The 22,226-nt window shown below is 54.4% G+C and overlaps 4 protein-coding genes across 11 annotated transcripts in view; 2 read left to right on the top strand and 2 right to left on the bottom strand.

Moving 5' to 3' along the window:
• The window catches only part of SIRT7 (sirtuin 7), an 8,230-nt gene extending 3,891 nt beyond the window's left edge, over window positions 1–4,339 (top strand). The window contains exons 4-11 of one of the 4 annotated variants that reach the window (XR_002772392.1): window positions 1,173–1,243; window positions 1,344–1,416; window positions 2,013–2,111; window positions 2,183–2,419; window positions 2,552–2,632; window positions 2,776–2,882; window positions 3,315–3,401; window positions 3,996–4,070. Coding sequence is in view for 2 of the 4 variants with exons in the window: in XM_012802925.2 (XP_012658379.1) it covers window positions 1,173–1,243; window positions 1,344–1,416; window positions 2,013–2,111; window positions 2,183–2,632; window positions 2,776–2,882; window positions 3,996–4,194 (999 nt within the window). In the remaining 2 variants the exon portion in view is untranslated. Of the gene's footprint in view, window positions 1–1,172; window positions 1,244–1,343; window positions 1,417–2,012; window positions 2,112–2,182; window positions 2,633–2,775; window positions 2,883–3,314; window positions 3,402–3,995 lie in introns of all 4 variants that reach the window. The other 3 variants (XR_001161098.2, XM_003786052.3, XM_012802925.2) reach the window with 3 other exon arrangements.
• Window positions 4,340–4,999: 660 nt separating this feature from the next.
• On the top strand, window positions 5,000–12,827 carry PCYT2 (phosphate cytidylyltransferase 2, ethanolamine). Of its 2 annotated transcripts, none has more exons than XM_023511034.1 (13): window positions 5,000–5,210; window positions 6,443–6,531; window positions 6,972–7,133; window positions 7,333–7,399; window positions 8,308–8,392; window positions 8,538–8,582; window positions 9,315–9,453; window positions 9,675–9,757; window positions 10,054–10,131; window positions 10,420–10,485; window positions 10,647–10,712; window positions 10,927–11,015; window positions 11,602–12,827. In XM_023511034.1, the coding sequence occupies exons 1-13, from the start codon at window positions 5,122–5,124 to the stop codon at window positions 11,723–11,725; spliced, it is 1,182 nt and encodes a 393-aa protein (XP_023366802.1). In that variant the 5' UTR covers window positions 5,000–5,121; the 3' UTR covers window positions 11,726–12,827. The 2 variants fall into 2 exon arrangements, with proteins under 2 accessions (XP_023366802.1, XP_003786588.1); XM_003786540.3 differs by having other exon boundaries at window positions 11,614–12,827.
• Window positions 12,828–13,579: 752 nt separating this feature from the next.
• On the bottom strand, window positions 13,580–14,204 carry NPB (neuropeptide B). 2 transcript variants are annotated; one of them, XM_023511036.1, is made up of 2 exons: window positions 13,933–14,204; window positions 13,580–13,843 (listed from the first exon to the last, which is right to left on the bottom strand). In XM_023511036.1, exons 1-2 carry the CDS (start codon window positions 14,152–14,154, stop codon window positions 13,673–13,675), a joined length of 393 nt encoding a protein of 130 aa, XP_023366804.1. In that variant the 5' UTR covers window positions 14,155–14,204; the 3' UTR covers window positions 13,580–13,672. The 2 variants fall into 2 exon arrangements, with proteins under 2 accessions (XP_023366804.1, XP_023366803.1); XM_023511035.1 differs by having other exon boundaries at window positions 13,924–14,204.
• Window positions 14,205–16,573: 2,369 nt separating this feature from the next.
• Window positions 16,574–22,226, bottom strand: part of ANAPC11 (anaphase promoting complex subunit 11) — an 8,414-nt gene continuing 2,761 nt past the window's right edge. For all 3 annotated transcript variants that reach the window (XM_023511038.1, XM_023511037.1, XM_003786055.3), the window contains one exon: window positions 16,574–16,830. In XM_023511038.1, the coding sequence (XP_023366806.1) occupies window positions 16,685–16,830 (146 nt within the window). In that variant the 3' untranslated portion in view covers window positions 16,574–16,684. The remainder of the gene's footprint in view (window positions 16,831–22,226) is intronic.

Consider the following 22,226-nt stretch of genomic DNA (forward strand, 5'->3'; position numbering starts at 1 on the left):
ACAGCTTGAGGCTCTGTCTCAGAAAAGAAACAAAACAAAAACAAAAAATAAAAATAAATGTGACAGCTAGAACCACTGATCAGGGTGGGCATTTTTCTGAGTTTAAGCAGCAGTGAAGGGATATGACTTCCCCAGAAAGGAACATAAAACATTCTGATCCTGGCTTGGCGCCTATAGCTCAACCGGCTAAGGCGCCAGCCACGTACACCCAAGGTGGCGGGTTCGAATCCCCAGCCCGGACCGCCAACAGTGACGGCTGCAACCAAAAAATAGCTGGGCGTTGTGGCGGTCGCCTGTGGTCCCAGCTACTTGGGAGGCTGAGGCAGGAGACTCGCTTGAGCCAGGAGTTGGAGGGAGGTTGCTGTGAGCTGTAATGCCACGGCACTCTGCCCAGGGGGACAGCTTGAGGCTCTGTCTCAAAAAAAAAAAAAAAAAAATTCTGATCGTGGCATGCCTTCTGTTTTTTTTTTTTCCCTTCTCTTTTTTCTCTTGGGAAAGAAGAGAGTTTCACTGGATGAGAAACTTGGGAAATGAGATGTTTGTTTCATCCAGAGAAGTTTTCTTACCTTTATTAAGGTTGAGTGGGAACTACTCAGAGCATCATGATGGAAGAATTTGGACAAAAAAGTGCTCCAACCTGGGTGGCACCTGTGGCTCAAAGGAGTAAGGCGCTAGCCCCATATGCTGAAGGTGGCGGGTTCAAACGCAACCCTGGCCAAAAACTGCAAAAACCCCAACAAAAACAACAACAACAAAATAAAAGTGCTCCAACCTAAAGGTTTACCCTTTCCTAAATGTTGGAGCAGTGGGCCAGGCCCTGGGGACATGAATGGACCTGACCAGCCCACCCCCCCAAGTGTAGGGGACACATGTGGCCACAGAGTCCACTGGCTCTGCTCAGTGGTTAAAGAGACTACTGGAGCAGGGCAGGGCTTTACTCAGCCTGGAGGGATGACTGGGCCAAGAAGGAAGGGTAAGTCCCAGCAGATGAAGGAGCCATGCTGGGTACATGCCATCTGGGGACAGGCAGCTCAGCCTGGGAATGAATAGAGGCTGGTCTGTAAGCCAGCCTGGAATGTGGGGGAGAAACGTTGACTCTCTGTTTTTGGGAATTCAGCCTCTACCTACAGTGATGCCTTTTTACTTGGCTTATCTGTTTTCTGAACATGCAGGCAGCTTCTATCCCAGATTACCGGGGCCCTAATGGCGTCTGGACACTGCTTCAGAAAGGGAGAAGTGTCAGGTGAGCGGGCCAAGCTCAGCCTTCAGGAGCAGGAGGAGGAGGGGTGGCACAGGCTTGAGCGTGCAGCTGTCCTCACCCTCACACTCCTTCCCACCTGTAGTACTGCTGACCTGAGCGAGGCTGAGCCGACCCTCACACACATGTGCATTGCCCGTTTGCATGAGCAGAAGCTGGTAAGAGCCCATTGTGGCTGGTGTGCTCATCTGGGTCTGGGCACAGGGCCTGGAGCTCCACTTTGGTGCCCAAGTGGGTGACTGTGTCCTCCCTCTGCCTGGTGGTTGACTCCTGGGATGAGCACTAAGTGGGCTGCACTTCTGGTTGAGTCATCCCATGCATCCTCTCAGGATAAAAGGGTGGCCTTTCCTCCAAACCACTGTGCCTCGGGCCAGCCTTGGGCCCAGAGCTGCTGGTGGCCTTTGCCCTCTTAGACCTTAGGAGCCACAGGGGAGGGCAGGGGGTCTGGTAGGAAATCTCTGGAGACCCTTTGCTGAACACCTTCAACTAAGTGGGAAGGGAGACCTGGCTAGGCCTTAGGGACCGTGAGTCTGGAGCAGAAGTGGCCTTCACCAGAACCCTGAGCCACCACTGCCTAGTGTTGCAAGGCTAGAACAGGGCTGAGGGGAGGACACGGCCCCTCCCATGTGTGCTTTACCTTCTGGGGCTTTCTGTGGAGCCCTAATCTTGGAAGCCGTCAGCTGGGCTAAGCTCCGAGTGGCTTCATGGCTGTCTTGACCCCTCCTGCTGACAGAGCCCCTGTCCTACCTCCCAGGTGCAGCACGTGGTGTCTCAGAACTGTGATGGGCTCCACCTGAGAAGTGGCCTGCCGCGAACAGCCATCTCAGAGCTCCATGGGAACATGTACATTGAAGTGAGCAGTCCTGTGGGGATCCAGGGCTTGGTGGGCAGGCAGGTCCACTCACTGTGCTTTCTTGCCCTCAGGTCTGCACCTCCTGTGTCCCTAACAGGGAGTACGTTCGAGTATTTGATGTCACAGAGCGTACTGCCCTCCACAGACACCAGACAGGCCGGGCCTGCCATAAGTGTGGGAGCCAGCTCCGGGACACCATTGTGCACTTTGGGGAGAGGGGGATGTTGGGGCAGCCTCTGAACTGGGAGGCAGCAACCGAGGCTGCCAGCAAAGCAGACACAATCCTGTGTTTAGGGTCCAGCTTGAAGGTACGCACTGATAACATGGTGAGTGAGCAGAGTGAGCAGGTGTCTGCCTGCCCAGAGCTCTCTGGCTCAGTGTCAGACTCAGCCTGCTACAGCTGTGCTCTGTGTGTGTGCTGTATCTGTCCATTTCCACAGGTTCTAAAGAAGTATCCGCGCCTCTGGTGCATGACCAAACCCCCGAGCCAGCGGCCTAAACTCTACATTGTGAACTTGCAGGTAACTCGGGTGCTCAGAGCTGTGTTCTTAGATCTGGGCCTTAGCAGGAAGAGCCAGGGAGACCTCCACATTCATCTACTGCAGAGGCCTGAGACAGAGGTGCTGACCAGGTGTTACTGTCACTCACTTTTCCTTGTCCCCAGTGGACCCCAAAGGATGACTGGGCTGCCCTGAAGCTTCACGGGAAATGTGATGACGTCATGCAGCTCCTCATGGATGAGCTGGGCCTGGAGATCCCCCTCTACAGCAGGTGAGTGGGCCCAGCACACCACCTGCTTCCTCACACCTCTGTGTGGTGGGCCTTGTCTGTCTTCTCTTGTGAGCTGAGTGTGAAGGAAGCTCTGAGGTGTGGCTGAAAAGTGATGGTCTCCAGAGGGACTGACCTCAGTGGCTGGCTGAGGCGAGACTCCATGTGCACTACTGCCCAGGCCAGTGTGACTTGCAGAAGCCCCGTGGGGAGAGGGGTTCTGTTTCCCCACTGACCTTTCAGAGAAGCCTGGTGGGAAGGTGCCTTGAGAGGACTAGCAGGTTCGGTCAGACAGAATCACAGTGTACTTGGTTTTGGGCATTGGCATATTTTGGGGGAAGCTTAAACTGTGCCTTGATACAGAATTTGTGATAATTAGACTTGGTGTATGTATTGAGTAAAAAGTTTACACTCTCTTTCTCTGTGAATTTTCAGGGTCTTATAGGGGAAATCAATAACTTCTTTTAATCAAAGGGTTCAAGAAATTAAGGATCCCTTCACCTTCTGGGCCTGGCAATTCTTGTATGTTATGTTTGTGGTGTTCTGTAATGTGGGCCTATTGTGTACTGTATTTTTTTTTTTTGCATTAACTTAGTTCATTTTCTTTATCAGTGCTTATCTGTATGTTAAGTTTATAATATGTGGTTCTACATCTCAGACACATGATTTCTTCACAGTGTTGTCTGTAGGCCAAGCCTCCCTAGTCAGCTGGGAAGGGGGAGAGGGTCTGATCCACCTGCCCCCCGGTGGTACAAGTGAAAGGTGGGGCCCAGAGTTATTAGGGACTCATCCCTGGAGATGGCAGTGCCCCTGGAGCCACTGCTGCCCCACCCTATTTGTGTATGGCCACTCAGTGGTGGACCAGGACTCTGAGTTTGAGGAGACCAAGCTGGTGAGGGTGCTGACCTTTGAGTTACCACCCAAGGAGATGACCTCTCCTGCAGCTGTTCCGTAGCTTGGTAACAATGGAGTGGCCAACCAGAACCCAGCCAAGGTTAAGACATGGGAGGGTGAGGTGGGAAGGCAAGGAACCTCAGACAGCTTTCCCATGCTGGGGTGGGTTGTGACGGCAAGAGGCACCCAGGTTTATCTGACCCACTTTTCTCTTCTTGGTAGGTGGCAGGATCCCATTTTCTCCCTGGCAACTCCCCTGCGTGCTGGTGAAGAAGGCATCCACAGTCGGAAATCGCTATGCAGAAGCAGAGAGGAAGGACCGCCTGGTGACTGTGGTGACCCACTCAGCTCAGCTCCCATCCTAGGGGGCTGGTTTGGCCGGGGCTGCACCAAACGCACAAAAAGGAAGAAAGTGACGTAACCTGGTGTTTGACAGAAACATTTGGCACTTTGCAGATGGACGGAACTCTTATTCAGGGGCCAGTGTTGCCATGCAGGCTTGGTTGCCAGCAAGAAGATCTCTTTGGGGGTGACATTTTCACCATGATATGTAGCCGTCTATCCTTGCACTGCTGTGGTTGTCCCTGATTCGGCTTCATCATCCAGGACACTTGCCCATGGGCCTCTGCATAAAAGGAGGGCGGAGCTCGGGTTATTTTGGACCTGGCCTGCAGAGAGGAAGTCATGAATGACTGCCTTACCCCCACTGGCCAGGCTAGTCTCAGGGCATCACCCTATTTCTGCTACTTCTTACTAAAAACTATTAACTTTGTAGACGACCTTTTCTGTACTGGGTATGCAGCAGAGGGGTGCTTTAAGCAGACCTTTTTATTCCTATTAAACATCTCTGTACCGTCCACGCATGTCACTGCTTGGCTCACTCCGGTGGGCGGGGTCGCTGGGCGCGGGTTCCCGGCTGGACAGGCAACAAGTTCTCCCAAGGCCCATTGAGGCGGCTGCCACAGACCCACCCACTTCGGTGCTGTCCCGCCCTTTGCCGTCAGGCGTGGACAAGGGGCGGGGTCCGGGTAGGGGGCGGGACCTGGCGAAGGCGCTCAGAAGCTTCGGGCGCTGAATCTGAGCAGGGGGCGGGGTTAGGGCTGCACGCCATTGGCCCCTTGAGGGGGGCGGGGCTATGGCAAGGCGGCGCGCCGTTGGCAGCGCGCGGCGGGGATGGGTGGAGTCTTCGCGGGAGTGGGCGGGACTTCGGAGGGAGGCTGTGCTCCATTGGCCGTGTGCAGCTGGTGAGGCCCGCGTGACGCCGGCGGCGCGTGCGCGGGGCGGGGCGGCAGTCGGGCTCTCGTAGTCACCTGGAACTGCCGACTGGCCGTGCCGCCGCTTCGTGGCCATGATCCGGAACGGGCGCGGGGCGGCGGGTGGCGTCGAGCAGCCGGGCCCGGGGGGCAGGCGCCCTGTGCGGGTGTGGTGCGACGGCTGGTGAGCACAGGCGGGACGCTGGGGCTGTTTCCTGCCGGGCCTGCGCCGGCGGTTGCCCAGGGACTGGCCCGCTCCTTGGGTAGCGTCGCGCGCCCGGCTCTGCCGGCTTGGAGGGGCTGGCGTGCGGTCGGTCTCTCAGGCAGGGCATGTTTTAAGACAAGTTTATGGCTTTCAATAAGTAGAAGGAAGATTGACTGTTACTGGTAGCTTGCTACCTTTGCTTTCACAAGCCTTTGCTGGGTGGGTGGAGAGAGACGAACCTCTACATGGTTAGCCTCAGTCACCTCTGAGAGGAGCAATGCAGCTTCGTGTCAGTGGACTCTGACCTTGGCCCTAGCCAGGCCCCCACCCTAGGCTACAGTGACTGGACTCAGCGCCTCCTTCATTCCATGCTTTGGTCCCTCTGTTCAGGCCTCTGACACCTCCTCACTTGGGGCGGTCAGACTGGGGCCCCAGGTACAGTGTGTGGGGGTTATGTGGCCGTTTGGGGAGGAGGCAGGGGCCATTGAGTAGAACATGTGGGGCTGCCCAAGGTCACCTGAGTCCCTTACACCCTGGAGAAGCAGGTATGGCTTTATTTACTCACAGAAGCAGAAAGAGGGCCTGGTCCTCAGGGAGGCGGCCCGTGTAGCCTTGGGCTTGGAAGTTTGCCAGACAGGATTTGAGGATAAAAGTCTTAGAACCAGGTGACATGGAAGTGGTTATTCACTAGAGAGATTAAGCTTTGTTGAGTTTCGGAGGCCACGAGGGACTAGGAAACAGGATTTTCAGAAGTCAGTTATTTCAGGCCCTTGTTCTTTGTTTAGATTTGTTTCATGTTGGCACCAGGGACTGTCTGCTTGCCTCAGAGTAGTGCAGACTCCAACCTTGCCCCTAGAATGAACTTGAAAGTTTGAAGTGACTCTACCCCCAGCAGTTTGTATTTTCTGAGGGGAGATGTGAGGGCAGAGGCTGTTCTGTACACCTGCCATCCCCCTGGGCCTTCCACCCTTGCTAGATCTGACACTGGCAAGTTCCTACCCTCTGGCCCAGGAACCGGTGACATGGAGAGCTGACAACCTGCCGCTTTTCTGGAAGCCCAGCTGAATTCTGGGAAACAGTTCCCAGTGGCAGCTTCTCTGGGGGCTTCCTAAGGAGACCTCAGAGGAGCAAAGCTGCATCCCCGCAGCCACACACACGCAGTCTGGTCTCCATCCACAGTAGACAGAGCAACTGTTTGTCTGTCTCCATAGCTATGACATGGTGCATTATGGCCACTCCAACCAGCTGCGCCAGGCACGGGCCATGGGCGACTATCTCATCGTGGGTGTGCACACTGATGGTAAGATGTGGAGACACCTTTCCCACCCACTGCTTCACAGCCCACCTGGGGGCCACACCTGTTGACCAAAAGCCTGAGAACCCTGGGAATAGACAGAGCAGGCTCAGCCGCAGCCAAAGACGGCCTGAGGAAGCCTTTCCTGTCTTGCACCTCCTGTCCCGAGGTGAAGAGAAAGGGGCCAGTGGAGTCTATGAATTGTGCCTCCCACTCCTCACGGTTCCTAACCTGGCTCCCAAGGCCTCAGGAGCAAAGCGCCGCTCATCAGAAGGAGCCCCTGGCTTTGGATGAGGGAGAACAGGGAGCCCAGGGCCTGTGAGAGCCACGCTGCCCACTACAGGCTCTCATGTTGGTCACAGCTTGGTGCTGAGAATAGGGCATCTGTGGAAGAGCCTGGGTGAGCCAGTGTCACCATCTTTTCTCTTCCTTCTCTTTGGCCCTAGAGGAGATTTCCAAGCACAAGGGGCCCCCAGTGTTCACTCAGGAGGAGAGGTATAAGATGGTGCAGGCCATCAAGTGGGTAGACGAGGTGGTGCCCGCAGCTCCCTATGTCACCACGCTGGAGACGTTGGACAAGTACAACTGCAACTTCTGTGTTCATGGCAGTGAGTGGGCAGGAGCTGGGGCTTGGGAGCCTGGGGAAGCCATGTGGGCCTGGGATCAGACTCCCAGGTGGGGCATCCAGAGACAGGGCCTCTGAGCCCTTTGGTCCCTCCCCAGAGATAGCCATACACATGCTTGGGTGCACCGAGGTATTTGTTGCTTGGGTTAAGAATCCATGTTCTTGTGTGTATCACCCCTTAGATGATATCACCCTAACTGTAGATGGCCGGGACACCTATGAGGAAGTGAAGCAGGCTGGGAGGTACAGGTGAGTCCCCACTGTGCCCTGGTGTTCAAGTGTAGGGCTTAGATTCCTTCCCAGCTTTCTTTGCTGGTTCCCAGTGGCCCATGAGGTTAGGGCTTGGGACTGGTGTTTCTCTTTTTTTTTTGAGACAGAGCCTTGAGCTGTCCCCCTGGGTAGAGTGCTGTGGCATCACAGCTCACAGCAACCTCCAACTCCTGGGCTCAAGTGAATCTCCTGCCTCAGCCTCCCAAGTAGCTGGGTCTACAGGCGCCTGCCACACGCCTGGCTATTTTTTTTTGGTTGCAGCCGTCATTGTTGTTTGATGGGCCCAGGCTGGATTTGAACCCACCACCTTAGGTGTATGTGACTGGCGCCTTAGCCACTTGAGCCACAGGCGCCAAGCCGGGGCTGGTATATCTCATGGGCAGGGCTGGGAATTGGATGGAGGGAGGTACCTGTCATGATGTGAGCCCCTACCAACAGCTCTGGAGTAGCACTGCGAGGTAGCCCTGAGCAACTCTTGAGCACTGGGAATGTGGTTGGTGCCATGAGGACCTGGCCCTTTCCTTAATTAACTTTAACTGATGAACCAGATGGCCAGTGCTCCTTCATGGGGTGCTGTGGCCAAGAGTGCCCTTGGCAGAGAAGCACAGCAGAGCAGGACCTGGGCTCAAGTGCAGCTGGGGGCAGAAGGCAGAATGGGGACCAGAGCCACCACCCAGCCTGGCCTGCCCACCCCCACACTGCAAACCTGGGGGCTTTCTGTTCTCCTATCGGTCCTTCAGCCATTGAAGCCACAGCAGCCTTCTCAGGACCTGGTCCAGATTTTCTGTTGTGGCCACAAGCAGGGCAGCCACTGTCCCCTAGGTGATGGTAGTTGGAGGCTGAGCCTCGTGGGTATGTCCCAGTCCAAGTCCCCTTCTATCCCCCAGAGAGTGCAAGCGCACACAGGGTGTGTCTACCACAGACCTGGTGGGCCGCATGCTGCTAGTGACCAAGGCTCACCACAGTAGCCAGGTGAGTTGGTGGCAAGGGTACTATGGGCAAGGAGGGAGCACCTGTCTGCCCCTCACAGCCATCCTGCCTCCCTCCCTTCCCCTGCCTACTCCTTGGCTTGGCTGCATCTGGAGAGCCTTTCAGCTCTGGTCTGTCTTCTGTGCAGGAGCTGACCTCTGAGTACCGGGAGTACGCAGACAATTTTGGCAAGGTGAGTGTGGCCTGTGCTACGCACCCCTAGGTATACAGCTGATGCCAGGCTACTATCAGGCCCTCTTCCCCAGCTGCCCTGGCCACCTGTTGGGAAAAGTCAGCCCATAGTATCACTGGTGATGACTGGGTACTGACAGCCAGGCTCGGCCAACCTGTGTAAGCCAGAAGGAGGGGCAGGCAAGAGGTAGCTTTGGCTGGCCAGCCATGGCAGCCACTGCTTGGAGGCAGAACAAGGACTGCCCATGGACAGGTGACCTCTAACCAAGCAGCCTTGCCTTTTGTCCCTTTGTAGCCTCCTTATCTGACACTTGCCAGGGACATACTTGAGGCTTCTCCCAGGTGACCAGTTGGCGGCCTCAGAGTGCTGAGTGCCCCCCAAGGGCTATGTCCCCCAGCCACAGGGCTCATACCTGCTCTCAGTGGTCCTCCGCCAGCCTGGGGTCATGTTAGCTGTGATGCCTGCTGTGGCAACAGGGTGATGCCATAGTCCTGCCCACTGCCTCGCCTGATAGTAACGTGTCCTATGACTCTTCCTGGAATGGCAAGGGCCACTGGGTTGCTGGCAGGCTCTGGCTGGGTGTTTGTAGTGCCCCTGCAGAGGTTTCCACAGTCCCACATCTGCACATTCCAGAGCAAGTAGACAGGCTCAGAAGAGCAGCCCTGGGGCAGGGCTGGGTGAGAGAGGGCCTGGGAGGCCTCCTCAATGACCATCTGCTCTCTTGGCTTACAGTGCCCTGGGGGGCGGAACCCCTGGACAGGGGTATCCCAGTTTCTGCAGACGTCGCAGAAGATCATTCAGTTTGCTTCTGGGAAGGAGCCTCAGCCAGGGGAGACGGTCATCTATGTGGCCGGCGCCTTTGACCTGTTTCGTATCCTCTGGCCTCTGCTGCTGTACACCCACGCCACGTGGGGTAGAGCCTGGGGCTCCTTGGGGCCCCCTCATTGGGCTGGGGTACAGAGAAGCAGCCATTGGCAGGGAGCACAGTGGAGAGGCTGATGCGTGTAAGCTGTCTTGGAAGCCAGAGCCCCCAGGTGCCACAGGCTCTGCCCCCTGCCTAGGTCTCAACATTGCTTCTTAACCTGGGTGCAGACATTGGGCATGTGGACTTCCTGGAGAAGGTGCATGGGCTGGCGGACAGGCCCTACGTCATTGCTGGCTTGCACTTTGACCAGGTAACTGCCTAGTGCCTGCTCCTTTCCCTGGTGCCCTAGGCAGCTAGGAGGGTATAGAGGCATACTACAGGGGCTTCTGGGGTTGGTGTTGGGCACGGGTGGTCTCTGGAGGAATGAGGCTCCAGAAACCTGATGAAGACCAAAGAGACCCCAGGGCAAGAGCTTGGGCTTCTGGGATCTAGGGCTGTCCTGCTCAGGACATCCCCATGAGTGTGAGCTCCTTCCCTGACTTACCAGGAGGGAATGCACGCTGCTTACCAAAGGTCCCTGGGCTGAACTCCCTCCCCCTGCCCTAGGAGGTAAATCGCTACAAGGGGAAGAACTATCCCATCATGAACCTGCATGAAAGGACCCTGAGTGTGCTGGCCTGCCGGGTGAGTGCCCATAGCCAGCCCAGGAGTTGGGGGACCGCTCCTCAGTGACACCCCCTAGCCTTGCCTGGTAGCACTGGTTCTGGGGCACACACCCACCCTGGTTTGATCAGTCAGGAAGAGGTGTGGTTGGGCCTTGCCAGGGAGCCTGGCAGCCCCGACATTCTGCTCTTATCCCTGTTTACTCCTTGAAGGCCTCAGCCCCGTGTCTGGGGCTGTCTCCTACCACCTCTGGCCCTGGCTTGTTAGGAGCCGGTACCAAGCAAGACACTGTGCTCACTGTCCCCACAGTATGTGTCTGAAGTGGTGATCGGGGCCCCATATGCAGTCACAGCAGAGCTCCTGAGCCATTTCAAGGTAAGGCTGGGCGTGGCTGGGCATGTGGCACTGCGGCAGACTCCCAGGTGGGGCCCTTGGAGGAGCCTGGGCTGAGGTGAGAGCAACACTGGGCTGTGAATAGTGGGTACAACTGCCTCCCTGGGAGGGCACCTGACCCCTCGCCCCCACTCCTTCTGCAGGTGGACCTGGTATGTCATGGAAAGACAGAAATTGTGCCTGACAGGGATGGCTCTGATCCATATCAGGTAGGTTGTGCTGACCCCAGCTGGTTGGAGTTGCCATCGGTACTTCCCAGCCTGCCTTGGAAGTGGGTGCAGTGACCACTGCTGTTCTGACTACATAGTGGGTGAGAAGGCAGGAGTTATTGCACCTGTAGACCCCTAGATGGATTCCCTCTGGGGTGGGGCAGCAGGGCAGGTTTCTGTAAAGTCACAAGACACCTCATCTCTCTCCTCTCAGGAGCCCAAGAAAAGAGGCATCTTCCATCAGATAGACAGTGGCAACGACCTCACCACAGATCTCATTGTCCAGAGGATTATCAAGAACAGGTGAGGCTAGGCGACTGGCTCCTGCCTCTGCCTGCATAAGAGTGAGACCCCATCTCTACCTAAAAAAAAAAAAAAAAAAAAAAAAACTGATCCAGCATAGTGGTAGGCGCCCATAGACCCAGCTATTAGAAGGCTGAGGTTAGGGATCGCTTAAGCCCAGGAGTTTGAGGTAGCTGTGAGATACAACACCATGGCACTTTAACCTGGGTGACAGAGTGAGACAGTCACAAAAAATCAAACAAAAGGCCAGGTGTGGTGGCTCATGCCTGTAATTCCAGCATTCTGGGAGACTGAGGCAGATAATTTGCTTGAGCTCACAGGTTCAAGACCAGCCTGAGCAAGACCCTATCTCTAAAAAATAGCCGGGCATTGTGGTGGGCGACTATAGTCCCAGCTACTCAGGAGGCTTAAGGCAAGAGAATCACTTGAGCCCAAGAGTTTGAGGTTGCTGTGAGCTGTGACCCCATAGCACTCTAGTGAGAGTGACAAAGTGAGACTCTGTCTCAAAAAAATAAAAAAACCCAGGTGGAATGGGGGTGGGTAGGTGTGGAGCTGCAGTACAGACGCCCTATTCAGCTTACTCTAGCTTGGCCCCCAGGTTAGAGTACGAGGCAAGAAACCAGAAGAAAGAAGCCAAGGAGCTGGCCTTCCTGGAGGCCATGAGGCAGCAGGAAGCACAACCCTCAGAGGAGAACCACAGCAACTTCTGACCTAGGGGCAATCATGGAGAGCCCCCGACCAGCCCACATGCCCCTGCCCTTTTGTGTTTGTGGGTTTAGCTCTCACCATTCTTCAGGAAGCCACATTGCTGCCCTCTTTAGGTGGCCTGGCTTGGGGGTAGAAGGGGCCTGGCAGGGACTAAGCCTCACCTGCCTGCAAGGTGCCTGTTTTGCAGCAGGCTCTCAGCCCTCACCTCTAAGCTGCCCAGAGAGGGCAGTCAGTAAGGGGAGCATCCCAGCAGGCAAGATGAGCATAAGTGGCCTGCACATCTGGTTGCTTCCATCCTATTTTAACTGCCCCTCCCCTGCCCAGCCCCAGGAATCTCCCTCAGGCTACATACACCCTTCTGCCAGGGCAGGAGGCCATACTGCCAGCCCACCCAGCTTTGGTGGGAAGTCCAATGGAGAGGGTTTCAGGGAGCAGTGATCTGGGGGTCCCCCTTTTCTTGGGGTACAGCACATTATCACCTCCCAAGGGGGTATCCTCTGCCCTGTAGCTTGTCCCACCCACTATGGAGAACTCCCCCCTCCCTGGCCAGCTTTGCTGCTCTCCACACAGACCACTCTGTTGTGTACTTAACAGTTGATGTATATCTCTCCAGTACAATGGTTCTCAACCTTCCTAATGCCGCAGCCCTTTAATACAGTTCTTGTGGGTAACAACCCACAGGTTGAGAACTGCTGCTCCAGTACAAAAAATAAAGCCTGACAGGCCGTGCTGGGAAGGACCAGGAGACCCCCCTGCCCAGCTGTGGGAATCCTGCAGCCCTGCCCCTGCCATGCAGGGAGGAGGGCAGTGGGCAGCCTGGTGGCCTGTGAGCCCCCAGACCCTACCCCTGCGCTGCCTCGTCCCTCCACCCCCAGTAGCAGAGCACATTAGAAGAGGGAGGGGATGCAGCCCAGGAGCCCAGGTGGCAGATGAGGGGCTCAGCCCTGCAGTGCCCCCATGGGGTTATAGAATCTCCCATCTTTTGACATCTCAAGTCAGGGCCCCCTTGGAGCTTCGTTGAGCCTCAGGGGCTCCCCATGGCAGCTTCTTGGTGTTTGGCAAGGCAGTGGATTGGTCTTAGTACATTCACAATGAGAACTCTGACCGTGATTTTTTGCAGCCCACCCCCCTTCCCTTCAGAAAGGTTTCTACCTTAAAGCTGCTGATTCTTGTGGGGCCTGTCGTTTTCTTACCTTTCATTTTGGCTACCTTGAGGTCAGCCTCAACGATCTAGTGCAGGGCCTGCTCTCCCAGTCCTACCCCTGCTGGGCCCCACCTTTAGGAGTAGGATAGTGCCAACACTCCCACCCTCAGACTTCTGGGCTGGCAGTTCCCCTATAGACTTCTGTGAGGGCATAGGGGGTGCCTGACCACAGGGGGAAGGCAGAGGTGGCCCTGGGTGTGCTGGTGCCTGGGCCCAGGAGATGGGGCTGGAGGCTGCCCTCAACAGCAGGTGGAGGCCCAGGACCCAGCTCATTGCCTCAGGAACTTGTCTACCCAGGTGGTTGAGAACCCACCTGCAGACAGGCTCCTGGCTTCAAAGTCTGCCTCCCCGCCCGGTACCCTTATACTCAGCCCGACCAGAGGGTTGGGGGCAAAGGAGAGAAAGCTGAAAGCTCCAGTCTGGGCTCTAAAGGCAGCTCCCAAGAATATGGCTTTGAGACCTGAGAGCCCCCAGGAACCTGCCTGCTCACTGCCCTGAGTGGTGAAGGGGTTGGCAGAGCCCCACCCAGGCAGGGGTGGGAAGGCGGTCTCCCCATTTGGGCCCAGGGTTGTGCCCTCCTGGGTCTGGTGGTCTGGTGCACCCTGGTTGGTCCCTTGTCCCCTGCCAGCCCTCCCAGCAATCTCACTCGGACTGGCTTTACTACTTTATTCATTTCCTGAAGGTGGGATGGTCTAACAGAGTATTGGGGCCCATTTTGTGCCCCAAGGAAAGCAGGACAGTGGCGTCAGGGGTGGGTGCCAGGTGATACATGGGTGTCGGGTCCAGGTTCAGGCCTTGAAGCAGTCGCTGTGCGTAGCGACAAAAAGACATCTGCCTGGCACTGGAAGGTACCGCGGCCGTCCGGGAGTAGCATACAGCTCCGTAGGTTTGGGGTGACGTCCTTCACACACATGGCCTGGGGTGCGGGAGGAAGTTCAGGGGCTGCCCACGCTCCCCCTTCACCCTCTGGTCCACCCGAGACCCTGGCGTTCGCACCACACTCACGAAGTTCCGCAAGCCGGGGCGTAGCTCCGGGGATCCCTGTCCGATGGGGGACTCCGAACGCCGCGCATACTGGGACCTGCGGAAGCTGGACAGCAGCCCCGCAGCGCGGCCCACCGAGTAGTAGCTGGGCCCGGCCGCCTGCTTGTACCATGCGCAACTGGGCGGCACCAGCAACAGGCACAGCGCCAGGGCGGCAGCTGCCAGCATCGTATGCTGGGCCATGGGGACAGGGTATGGGGCGTCAGGACTTGGAGCGGCTGCGCCTTATATCTGACGGGCGGGGCGGGGCGCTGCGGGGAGCGGGGGTGGAGGTGCACGTGGTGGACAGGCTGGTGAAGCAGAAAGAGAACAGGGTCCAGCCTACCCATCCCAGGTAAGAAGCTGCGTGGGTCCTTATCCCGCCGCTGCAGGGAAGCTGAGCTGGCCAGGGCTGGGCTCTCATGAGAGCGCGGCGCCCTTCTCGCCAGCGGTTGCTTCGGGCCCAGGCGGGGGCTGAATGAGTTCCAGGGCAGTGGATAGGAGCCCAGGCCAACCAACAGTGCACCAGCCCTAGGAGCCACCCACCCCTCCACCAGGAGTCCCCAGTGGTCCTGAGGTTGGAGAGAGTCACTGACTGACTGCACAAGCCCAGGGAGCAACTTCTCCCACCCTAAAGGGGAACCAACCCCAGCGTCCATGCACCTGAAGCATGGAAGTCCACAGGTGGCTATGCCCAGGGGAATGTCCACTGACAAGTCTTCTCAGAGGAAGAAGGCTGCAAGGCCAGGCCTCAACCCCAGGCAAACTAGACCAAGAGACCATAGTTGGAGACCCCTGCCCAACTCTGCCCTGGAAGAAGGTGAGCTCAAGCCTCTCCATTCATTCCATGAACATTGGTTCAAACACTGGTCACAAAGGGAAGGAGATACTGCCCAATAGAAGGTCAGATGAGTTGGAACTCTTTGCCCTGTTACAGCTTCAGTGCCCACCTGGAGAGGGCAGTTGAGGGAGAGCCACGGGCTGAAGCTTTCAGGGACCCTAAGCAGCACAAGGCAGCAGAACCATGGGGAGGGCTGGGGGATGCTGGGTGCACATGGCCTTTGGGCAATCACACATCCAAAGAACAGATGACCCTGCTGGAACCAAAGAATCCAAGTAGCTGGGAAGCTGTGTGGACAAACCAGGGTTGAGAGGTGAGCCTGGCATCCCAAGTACACAGTCCTTATGGGTACTTGTCAGGCAAGGAGAGGCTCTGGAGAGAGGATGAAGTGAACTCCCTATGAAAGTTTCCTCAGGAGCAAGCAGGACATCCAGGGAGTGAAGGCAGCAGGAACAGGCCAGGATGAACCCAAGGCCCAGACCACAGGCCTTGGGACACCAGTCACAGGAACTCTGGGCAGCTCCAAATCCAGATTTCATCCTGTCCCTATGCCCTCTGCAACAGGACCTGGTCACATGCCACCTCCCCTTCACACTGCTTCCCTACTGAGCTGTGGCTCCCCAGGCTGGTGCCAATGCCCAGATCCAGAGGTGCTATAGGTAGAAAAGAGGCTGCATCATCTACCTAGCACTGGCCAGAGCTAACAAGAGGTGACACTGGCCATTATGCTCCCTAACATCCTGGTCACAGTGCACCTTCCTTTATATCAGGGGTTCTCAACCTGTGGGTTGTGGCCCACAGGAATTGTATTAAAGGGCCGCGCATTAGGAAGGTTGAGAACCACTGCTTTAGATGCTGCCTCCTCTGGCACCTGTGTTTCCAGGCAAAGGGGAAGGTGACCTTCAGGCATGGTGAGGGACCCCTCTGCTTTGGGAAAGCTAATGAAGCTCATAGTCAACATAGGTGCCTGAGAGAGACGTCTTCCCAGGTGATGCCTGGTCTATTCCCCAGGGTGTTGTTGAGGACCAGGCAATGAGTTGCTGCAGTGGCATGGGACACTGACACCATGTAAGTACCAAGGACCCCTAGGAATACTGGGGACACTGCCTTCAGAAGCTGCCAGAGACTCAGAGCTGGGGCTGCTGTGCCCCCCATGGCTGCCACCCTATAGGAATTGTGGGGAACAGAGGAACCTCCTGAGAACTGTCCTTCCCTTAGACACCTGGAACACATCTTGATGTCAAGGGCATAGATTAGTCCCTGTGCCCAGCCCTGACTACCATCAGCCTTCAGTCTAAGCAAGGGATGCTGGACAGAGAACTTCAGATGGCCCTGGGGACCCTATATCGTCAACACAACCAAAGCCTGCTCAGAAATGACTATTTTTCACTGGGAAGGACCAGGAGCAGCAAGTGCCCAGCCAGAGTTCCACAGAACTGGCCTGAAGGAGGATTGAGGCTTGAGGAGCTCGCCCCAGCCTAGCTTCCATCAGATGAGAGGCACAAACACCCCCAGGGCCTTTGCCTAGACAAGCCCTGCCCCAGGTATGGCCGTCTGATCCTTCCGGAGTTGTGACTCAGGGTTTGAGGCATCAATATGTTTATTCATGAGTTCTCATATAAAAACAACCACAGGGCTCGTTGATATGCCAAGAAAACAGGAGACTGGAGGCCTCCAGCAATTTCCAGTAATGTAATCAGTTTTACTTATATTAGATAAAAGCATCAACATTGTGATGGAAAAACAGAGGCAGCTCTATCCTTCTTCCAACCCGTCATAGTTCCCACAGGGGCCCATCCCCGCAGAGACCAAAGCTACCCATCCCATCAGAACAACAGGGTCTCATCTGGGGTGAGGGCCCAAGCCCAGGTGCAGCGTGGGGGGCAGGAGCCCTCATTCCTTGAACTTCCACTCCTGGCGGCACATGGGGCAGTGTTGCTGGGCCTGCTGTGCATGCAGCCACTTGAGGATGCAGTGCATGTGGAAACAGTGCGAGCACTGGCCCCACACCAGTGGGCAGTCGTCGCCAGGCACCTTACCTGCAGGGGACAGGAGGGGACAGCTGAGGGCCACCCAATCAAGGCCAGGCTGGGAACATGAAGCATGCGACAAGCCAAGCAGGGACAGAGGTTCAGGGACCCCAGGACAGGTGAGGTGCCAGACCCTCTTTTGTTTCAGAGAAGATAGAAACCTTGACTATTACCCACTCAGATCTCCAACAGGCCTGCCCCACACCAGAAACAAGGCCTTACCCAGGGTCACTACTACACATTACCCCTCAGCAGGTAAATGACACCCAGTTGGGGCCCAGGGATGGCCTCTGAGGCAGTATCAGGGAGAAGCAGTTCTGGCCTGGCCTGCCAGGTGCCCCTGCAATTTCTGACCCTGGGCCCACCTTGATCTGTGGTGCTATAGTCAAGGCACCAAGGAGATGCCCATCTGGGTAGTGAACTAGTCTCTTGATCAAGAATAGGAGGAAGAGGGCCCTGGGGACAGAATCCAATATACTCCAAGAGCCGTGGGGACACTGGTGTTTATGGGCCAGCTCTGAAGGGCCCTGTCATTGGCAAGGCACTACTTTCCACCTCTTTCCTGTCTGTAGACTATTCCATCTCTGGCCAGAGTATGGGCTGCAAGTACCAGCCCCTGTGCCTAGGAATGCTTCCTCCATGGAGAGGGACACTCCATTATCACCCATGATTGAGGAACGAGTGTCCATGACTTCTAAGAACTGCATAGCCAGCAGAGCACAGCAACTCCCTCTGGCCCTAGCCTCACACTGGAGTCCTCCTGGAGTCAAGGAGCTAAATAAAGTTGACTGCCTCTACCCTTGTCCATGACATGCTACCTCCATGTCATGCCTGCTCCTACCTAAAAGCCCTCCCTGCCACGGCCTTTCCAACCTCAGCAGGACTCTACATAAAATCACTGCTTTCAAATTAGAGTTGAACCCTGCTGCCCTCCATAAGAAGCACCTGGGCAGCCCTACTTGTGGGGGCTGGCATGGATGATGGTGCTGCTTCACTTTAGTGACCCCTCCTCAAGCTGCCTGCCTTGGGTCATCTGATGAGTGCATGAATATACACCGAGGATGACTCAAACACAAGCACTTACTAGTATCTTGATGTTTTTTTAATTAAAACACCTCACAACAAGATTGCATTACTTCCAAAACCCTCCAGGATATGGAACAGATTTATTGTTTCTTGTACTCAGGTTCCCAGTCTTTGTAGCGCTTAGTCACTCTGGATTTTTCACAGAGGTTCAATTTTCAAAAGAAAAATCTGGCACATTGGATTTATCAAACACTTTACACACTATAGTGGAGTCACTGGAAGCAGCAGCAGACCCACGAATTACACTAAGTTCCTGACTTTCTACAGCCAACAGGCCCCATGTCCACAACACCTGAGTACATAATACATGTGGAGATGCTGAATATCTCTGTTATCCAGGTGGGGGGTCTTATACCAAGTCATTATTGAACTCTTTTTTTTTTTTCTTTTGAGACAGAGCCTCAAGCTGTCCCCCTGGGTAGAGTGCCGTGGCATTACAGCTCACAGCAACCTCCAACTCCTGGGCTCAAGCGAGTCTCCTGCCTCCGCCTCCCAAGTAGCTGGGACCACAGGCGCCCGCCACAACGCCTGGCTATTTTTTGGTTGCAGCCATTGTTGTTTGGCAGGCCCGGGCTAGATTCGAACCGGCCACCTTAGGTCCATGTGGCTGGTGCCTTAGCCACTTGAGCCACAGGCACCAAGCCCATTATTAAACTCTTAAAAGCAAATTGTTTATTTATTTATTTTTAATTATTTGGAGACAGAGTCTCACTATGTTGCCCGTCAGTAGAATGTTATGGCGTCACAGCTCACGGCAACCTCAAACCCTTGGGCTTAAGCGATTCTCTTGCCTCAGCCTTCCAGGCAGACTACAGGCACCCACCACAGGCCCAGCTATTCTTTGGTTGTAGTTGTCATTGTTGTTTGGCAGGCCTGGGCTGGGTTTGAACCAGCCAACTCCCATGTATGTGGCTGGCACCCTAGCTGCTAAGCTACAGGCACTAAGCCTCTTAAAAGCAATTTAAAGGGTATTAACCAAAGCAAACCTCACCAATATAGTTATTAATCTCTTCAGCTAGTAAGTAAAACCTGATCAGGTAGAATCAGGTCAAAGAGTCCCTAAGAGTACATCGTCTGATTATATCAAGGTGGATAAACTCTTGAGTGATAAAATTTCTTTTCAGCCAGGGCAGATGTAATTAAGCCTAGAATAAAAAGATTCAAATAAGGCTGGGTGTGGTAGCTCACACCTGTAATCCCAGCACTTAGGGATGCCCAGGCAGGAGGATCCCTTCAGCTCAGTTCTAAATCAGCCTGAGCAAAACTGAGACACCAACCCCCCAGCAGTCTCTACCAAAACTAGAAAAACCAGCCAAGGGTAGTGACTCTCACTTGTAGTCTCAGCTACTCAGGAGGCTGAGGCAAGAGAATCTCTTGAGCCCAAGAGTTTGAGGTTGCTATGAGCTATGATGCTATAGCACTCTATCCACCCACTCAAAAAAAAAATAAAGATTCATGGGCAGCGCCTGTGGCTCAGTGAGTAGGGCACTGGCCCGATACATGGAGAGTGGCGGGTTCAAACTCAGCCCCAGCTAAACTGCAACAAAAAAAATAACCAGGCATTGTGGTGGGCACCTGTAGTCCCAGCTACTCAGGAGGCTGAGGCAAGAGAATCGCCTTAAGCCCAAGAGCTGGAGGTTGCTGTGAGCTGTGACACAACAGCACTCTACCAAGGACAACAAAGTGAGACTCTGTCTCTTAAAAAAAAAAAAAAAAAAGTAAAGTCTGATTATTATCTTGGGTGACCACAGAAGAACTTCTCAGTCCTCTCCATGCCTTACTGTCCTTGGGAGTGGCTCCTGGTCTCCCTGGGCAAAGCCTAGAGCTTTGCTTCTGCTTGATGTTTGTGATGGCAGCGGGGTGGGGAGTATCACTAAAAACCAAATTCACTGGTGCAAAATCTGCTTTTACCCTAAACGTAATCTAGCATTTTCATTCCATAGGATATAAGGAGAACAATGCAGGAGAAGCCACAAAGAAAAAATATCATAAAACCTGAAGGTAGGCATTCTGCAACATGATATGCCAAGTTCTTTTTTTTTTTGAGACAGAGCCTCAAGCTGTCCCCCCAGGTAGAGTCCCGTGGCATCACAGCTCACAGCAACCTCCAACTCCTGGGTTCAAGTGAATCTCCTGCCTCTGCCTCCCAAGTAGCTGGGACCACAGGTGCCCGCCACAACGCCTGGCTATTTTTTTAGTTGCAGCCATCATTGTTGTTTGGCGGGCCCGGGCTGGATTTGAACCTGCCACCTTGGGTGTATGTGGCTGGTGCCTTAGCCACTTGAGCCACAGGCGCTGAGCCCCAAGTTCTTAAGATGAAAAGCCATTTCAAGACAGGTGGTGATCAAAGACTGAGTGACTATTAAATCATTTTTTTTTTTTTTTTTGAGACATAGAGTCTTACTTTGTCACCCTCGGTAGAGGGCTGAGGCGTCACAACTCATAGCAATCTCCAGCTCTTGGGCTTAGGTGATTCTCTTGCCTCAGCCTCCTGAATAGCTGGGACTACAGGCGCCCATCACAACATCTGGCTATTTTTTTTTTGCAGTTTGGCCGGGGCCACGTTCAAACCTGTCATGGGTACATGGGGCCGGCACCCTACTCACTGAGCCACAGGCGCCACCCTAAATCATCCCATGTTTTAACTGCAATGGGTTAAAAAGACACATAGCTGAAGTGTGGGGTGAGACACTGTGCTTATGATTTACTTTAAAATGTTTAAAGACATGTTTATCCCAGCTCAATTTACAATTGCCAAGGTGTAGAAACAACCTAAATGCCCATTAACTCAGGAATGGATTAACAAATTGTGGTGGCTTGGCAACTGTGGCTCAAGTGGCTAAGGCGCCAGCCACATACACCTAAGGTGGCGGGTTCGAATCCAGCTCAGGCCTGCCAAAACAATGATGGCCGCAACCAAAAAATAGCCTGGCGCTGTGGCGGGCACCTGTGGTCCCAGCTACTTGGGAGGCTGAGGCAGGAGACTCGCTTGAGCCCAGGAGTAGGAGGTTGCTGTGAGCTGTGATGCCACAGCTCTCTACCCAGGGGGATAACTTGAGGTTCTCTCAAAAACAACAACAACAACAACAACAACAAATTGTGGTATATGTATACCATGGAAAAAAATTTTTTTTTTTTTAGGAGACAGTCTTACTCTATCAGCCTCGGTAGAGTGCCGTGGTGTCACACAGCTCACAGCAACCTCCAACTCCTAGGCTTAGGTGATTCTCTTGCCTCAGCCTCCCAAGTAGCTGGGACTACAGGCACTAACCACAACACTTGGCTATTTTTTGTTGCAGTTTGGCCAGGGCTGGGTTCCAACTGTCCACCCTTGGTATATGGGGCCTGTGCCCTACCCACTGAGCCACAGGCACCACCCTACCATGGAAAATTTTTAGTCATAAAAAAACATGGTGACTTTTTATCTTTTGTATTAACCTGAATGGAGTTAAACACGTTCTTAGTGAAGTATCACAGGAATGGAAAAGCAAATATCCAATGGACTAAATACTACTATGAAGCCAGGAGATGATCTAATTCACACTCACATAGGAGAAAAACTCAATTCAAGTTGGAGGGAGAGAAATGAAGGAGAGGCAGGAGGAGGGGTTGGTGTGCTCCCACTTAATGGGCACAGTGTAGAGGTTGCATGGCACACATTTGGGTGGGGGACACATCTACAAGAAGGACTCTACCTAACAAATTCAAATACTGTGAGCTGGTTGTATCCTCATATTAACCTGGAATTAAAAAAAAATACCTAGACTCAAAAACAAATACATTAACATGTTACTAACTGTTCTTGAAAGTACAGGCAAAGGCCAGGCAAGGTGGCTCGAGCCTGTAATCCTACCACTCTGGGAGGCCAAGGCAGGTAGATTGCCTGAGTTAAGGAGTTGGAGACTAGCCTGAACAGGAGCAAGACCCCGCCTTTAAAAAACAGCTGGGAGTTGTGGCCAGTACCTATAATCCGAGCCACTTAGGAGGCAGAGGCAACAGAATTGCCCAAGAGTTTGACGTTGCTGTGAGCTATGCCATGACATTCTACCGAGGACAAAGTGAGACTATATCTCACCAAAAAAAAAAAAAAAAGTGCAGGGAAGAAGGCATTCTTAAACCATTCTGTTTTGTTTGAGAATGTTCAAAGGGGCTCGGCGCCTGTGGCTCAAGCGGCTAAGGCGCCAGCCACATACACCTAAGGTGGCGGGTTCATATCCCCAGCCGGGGCCCGCCAAACAACAATGATGGCTGCAACCAAAAAATGGCCAGGCGTTGTGGCGGGCGCCTGTAGTCCCAGCTACTTGGGAGGCTGAGGCAGG

The sequence above is a fragment of the Otolemur garnettii genome, unplaced genomic scaffold, assembly GCF_000181295.1.
Source record: "Otolemur garnettii isolate 467f Iridium unplaced genomic scaffold, OtoGar3 scaffold00018, whole genome shotgun sequence".
Lineage (NCBI taxonomy): Eukaryota > Metazoa > Chordata > Mammalia > Primates > Galagidae > Otolemur > Otolemur garnettii.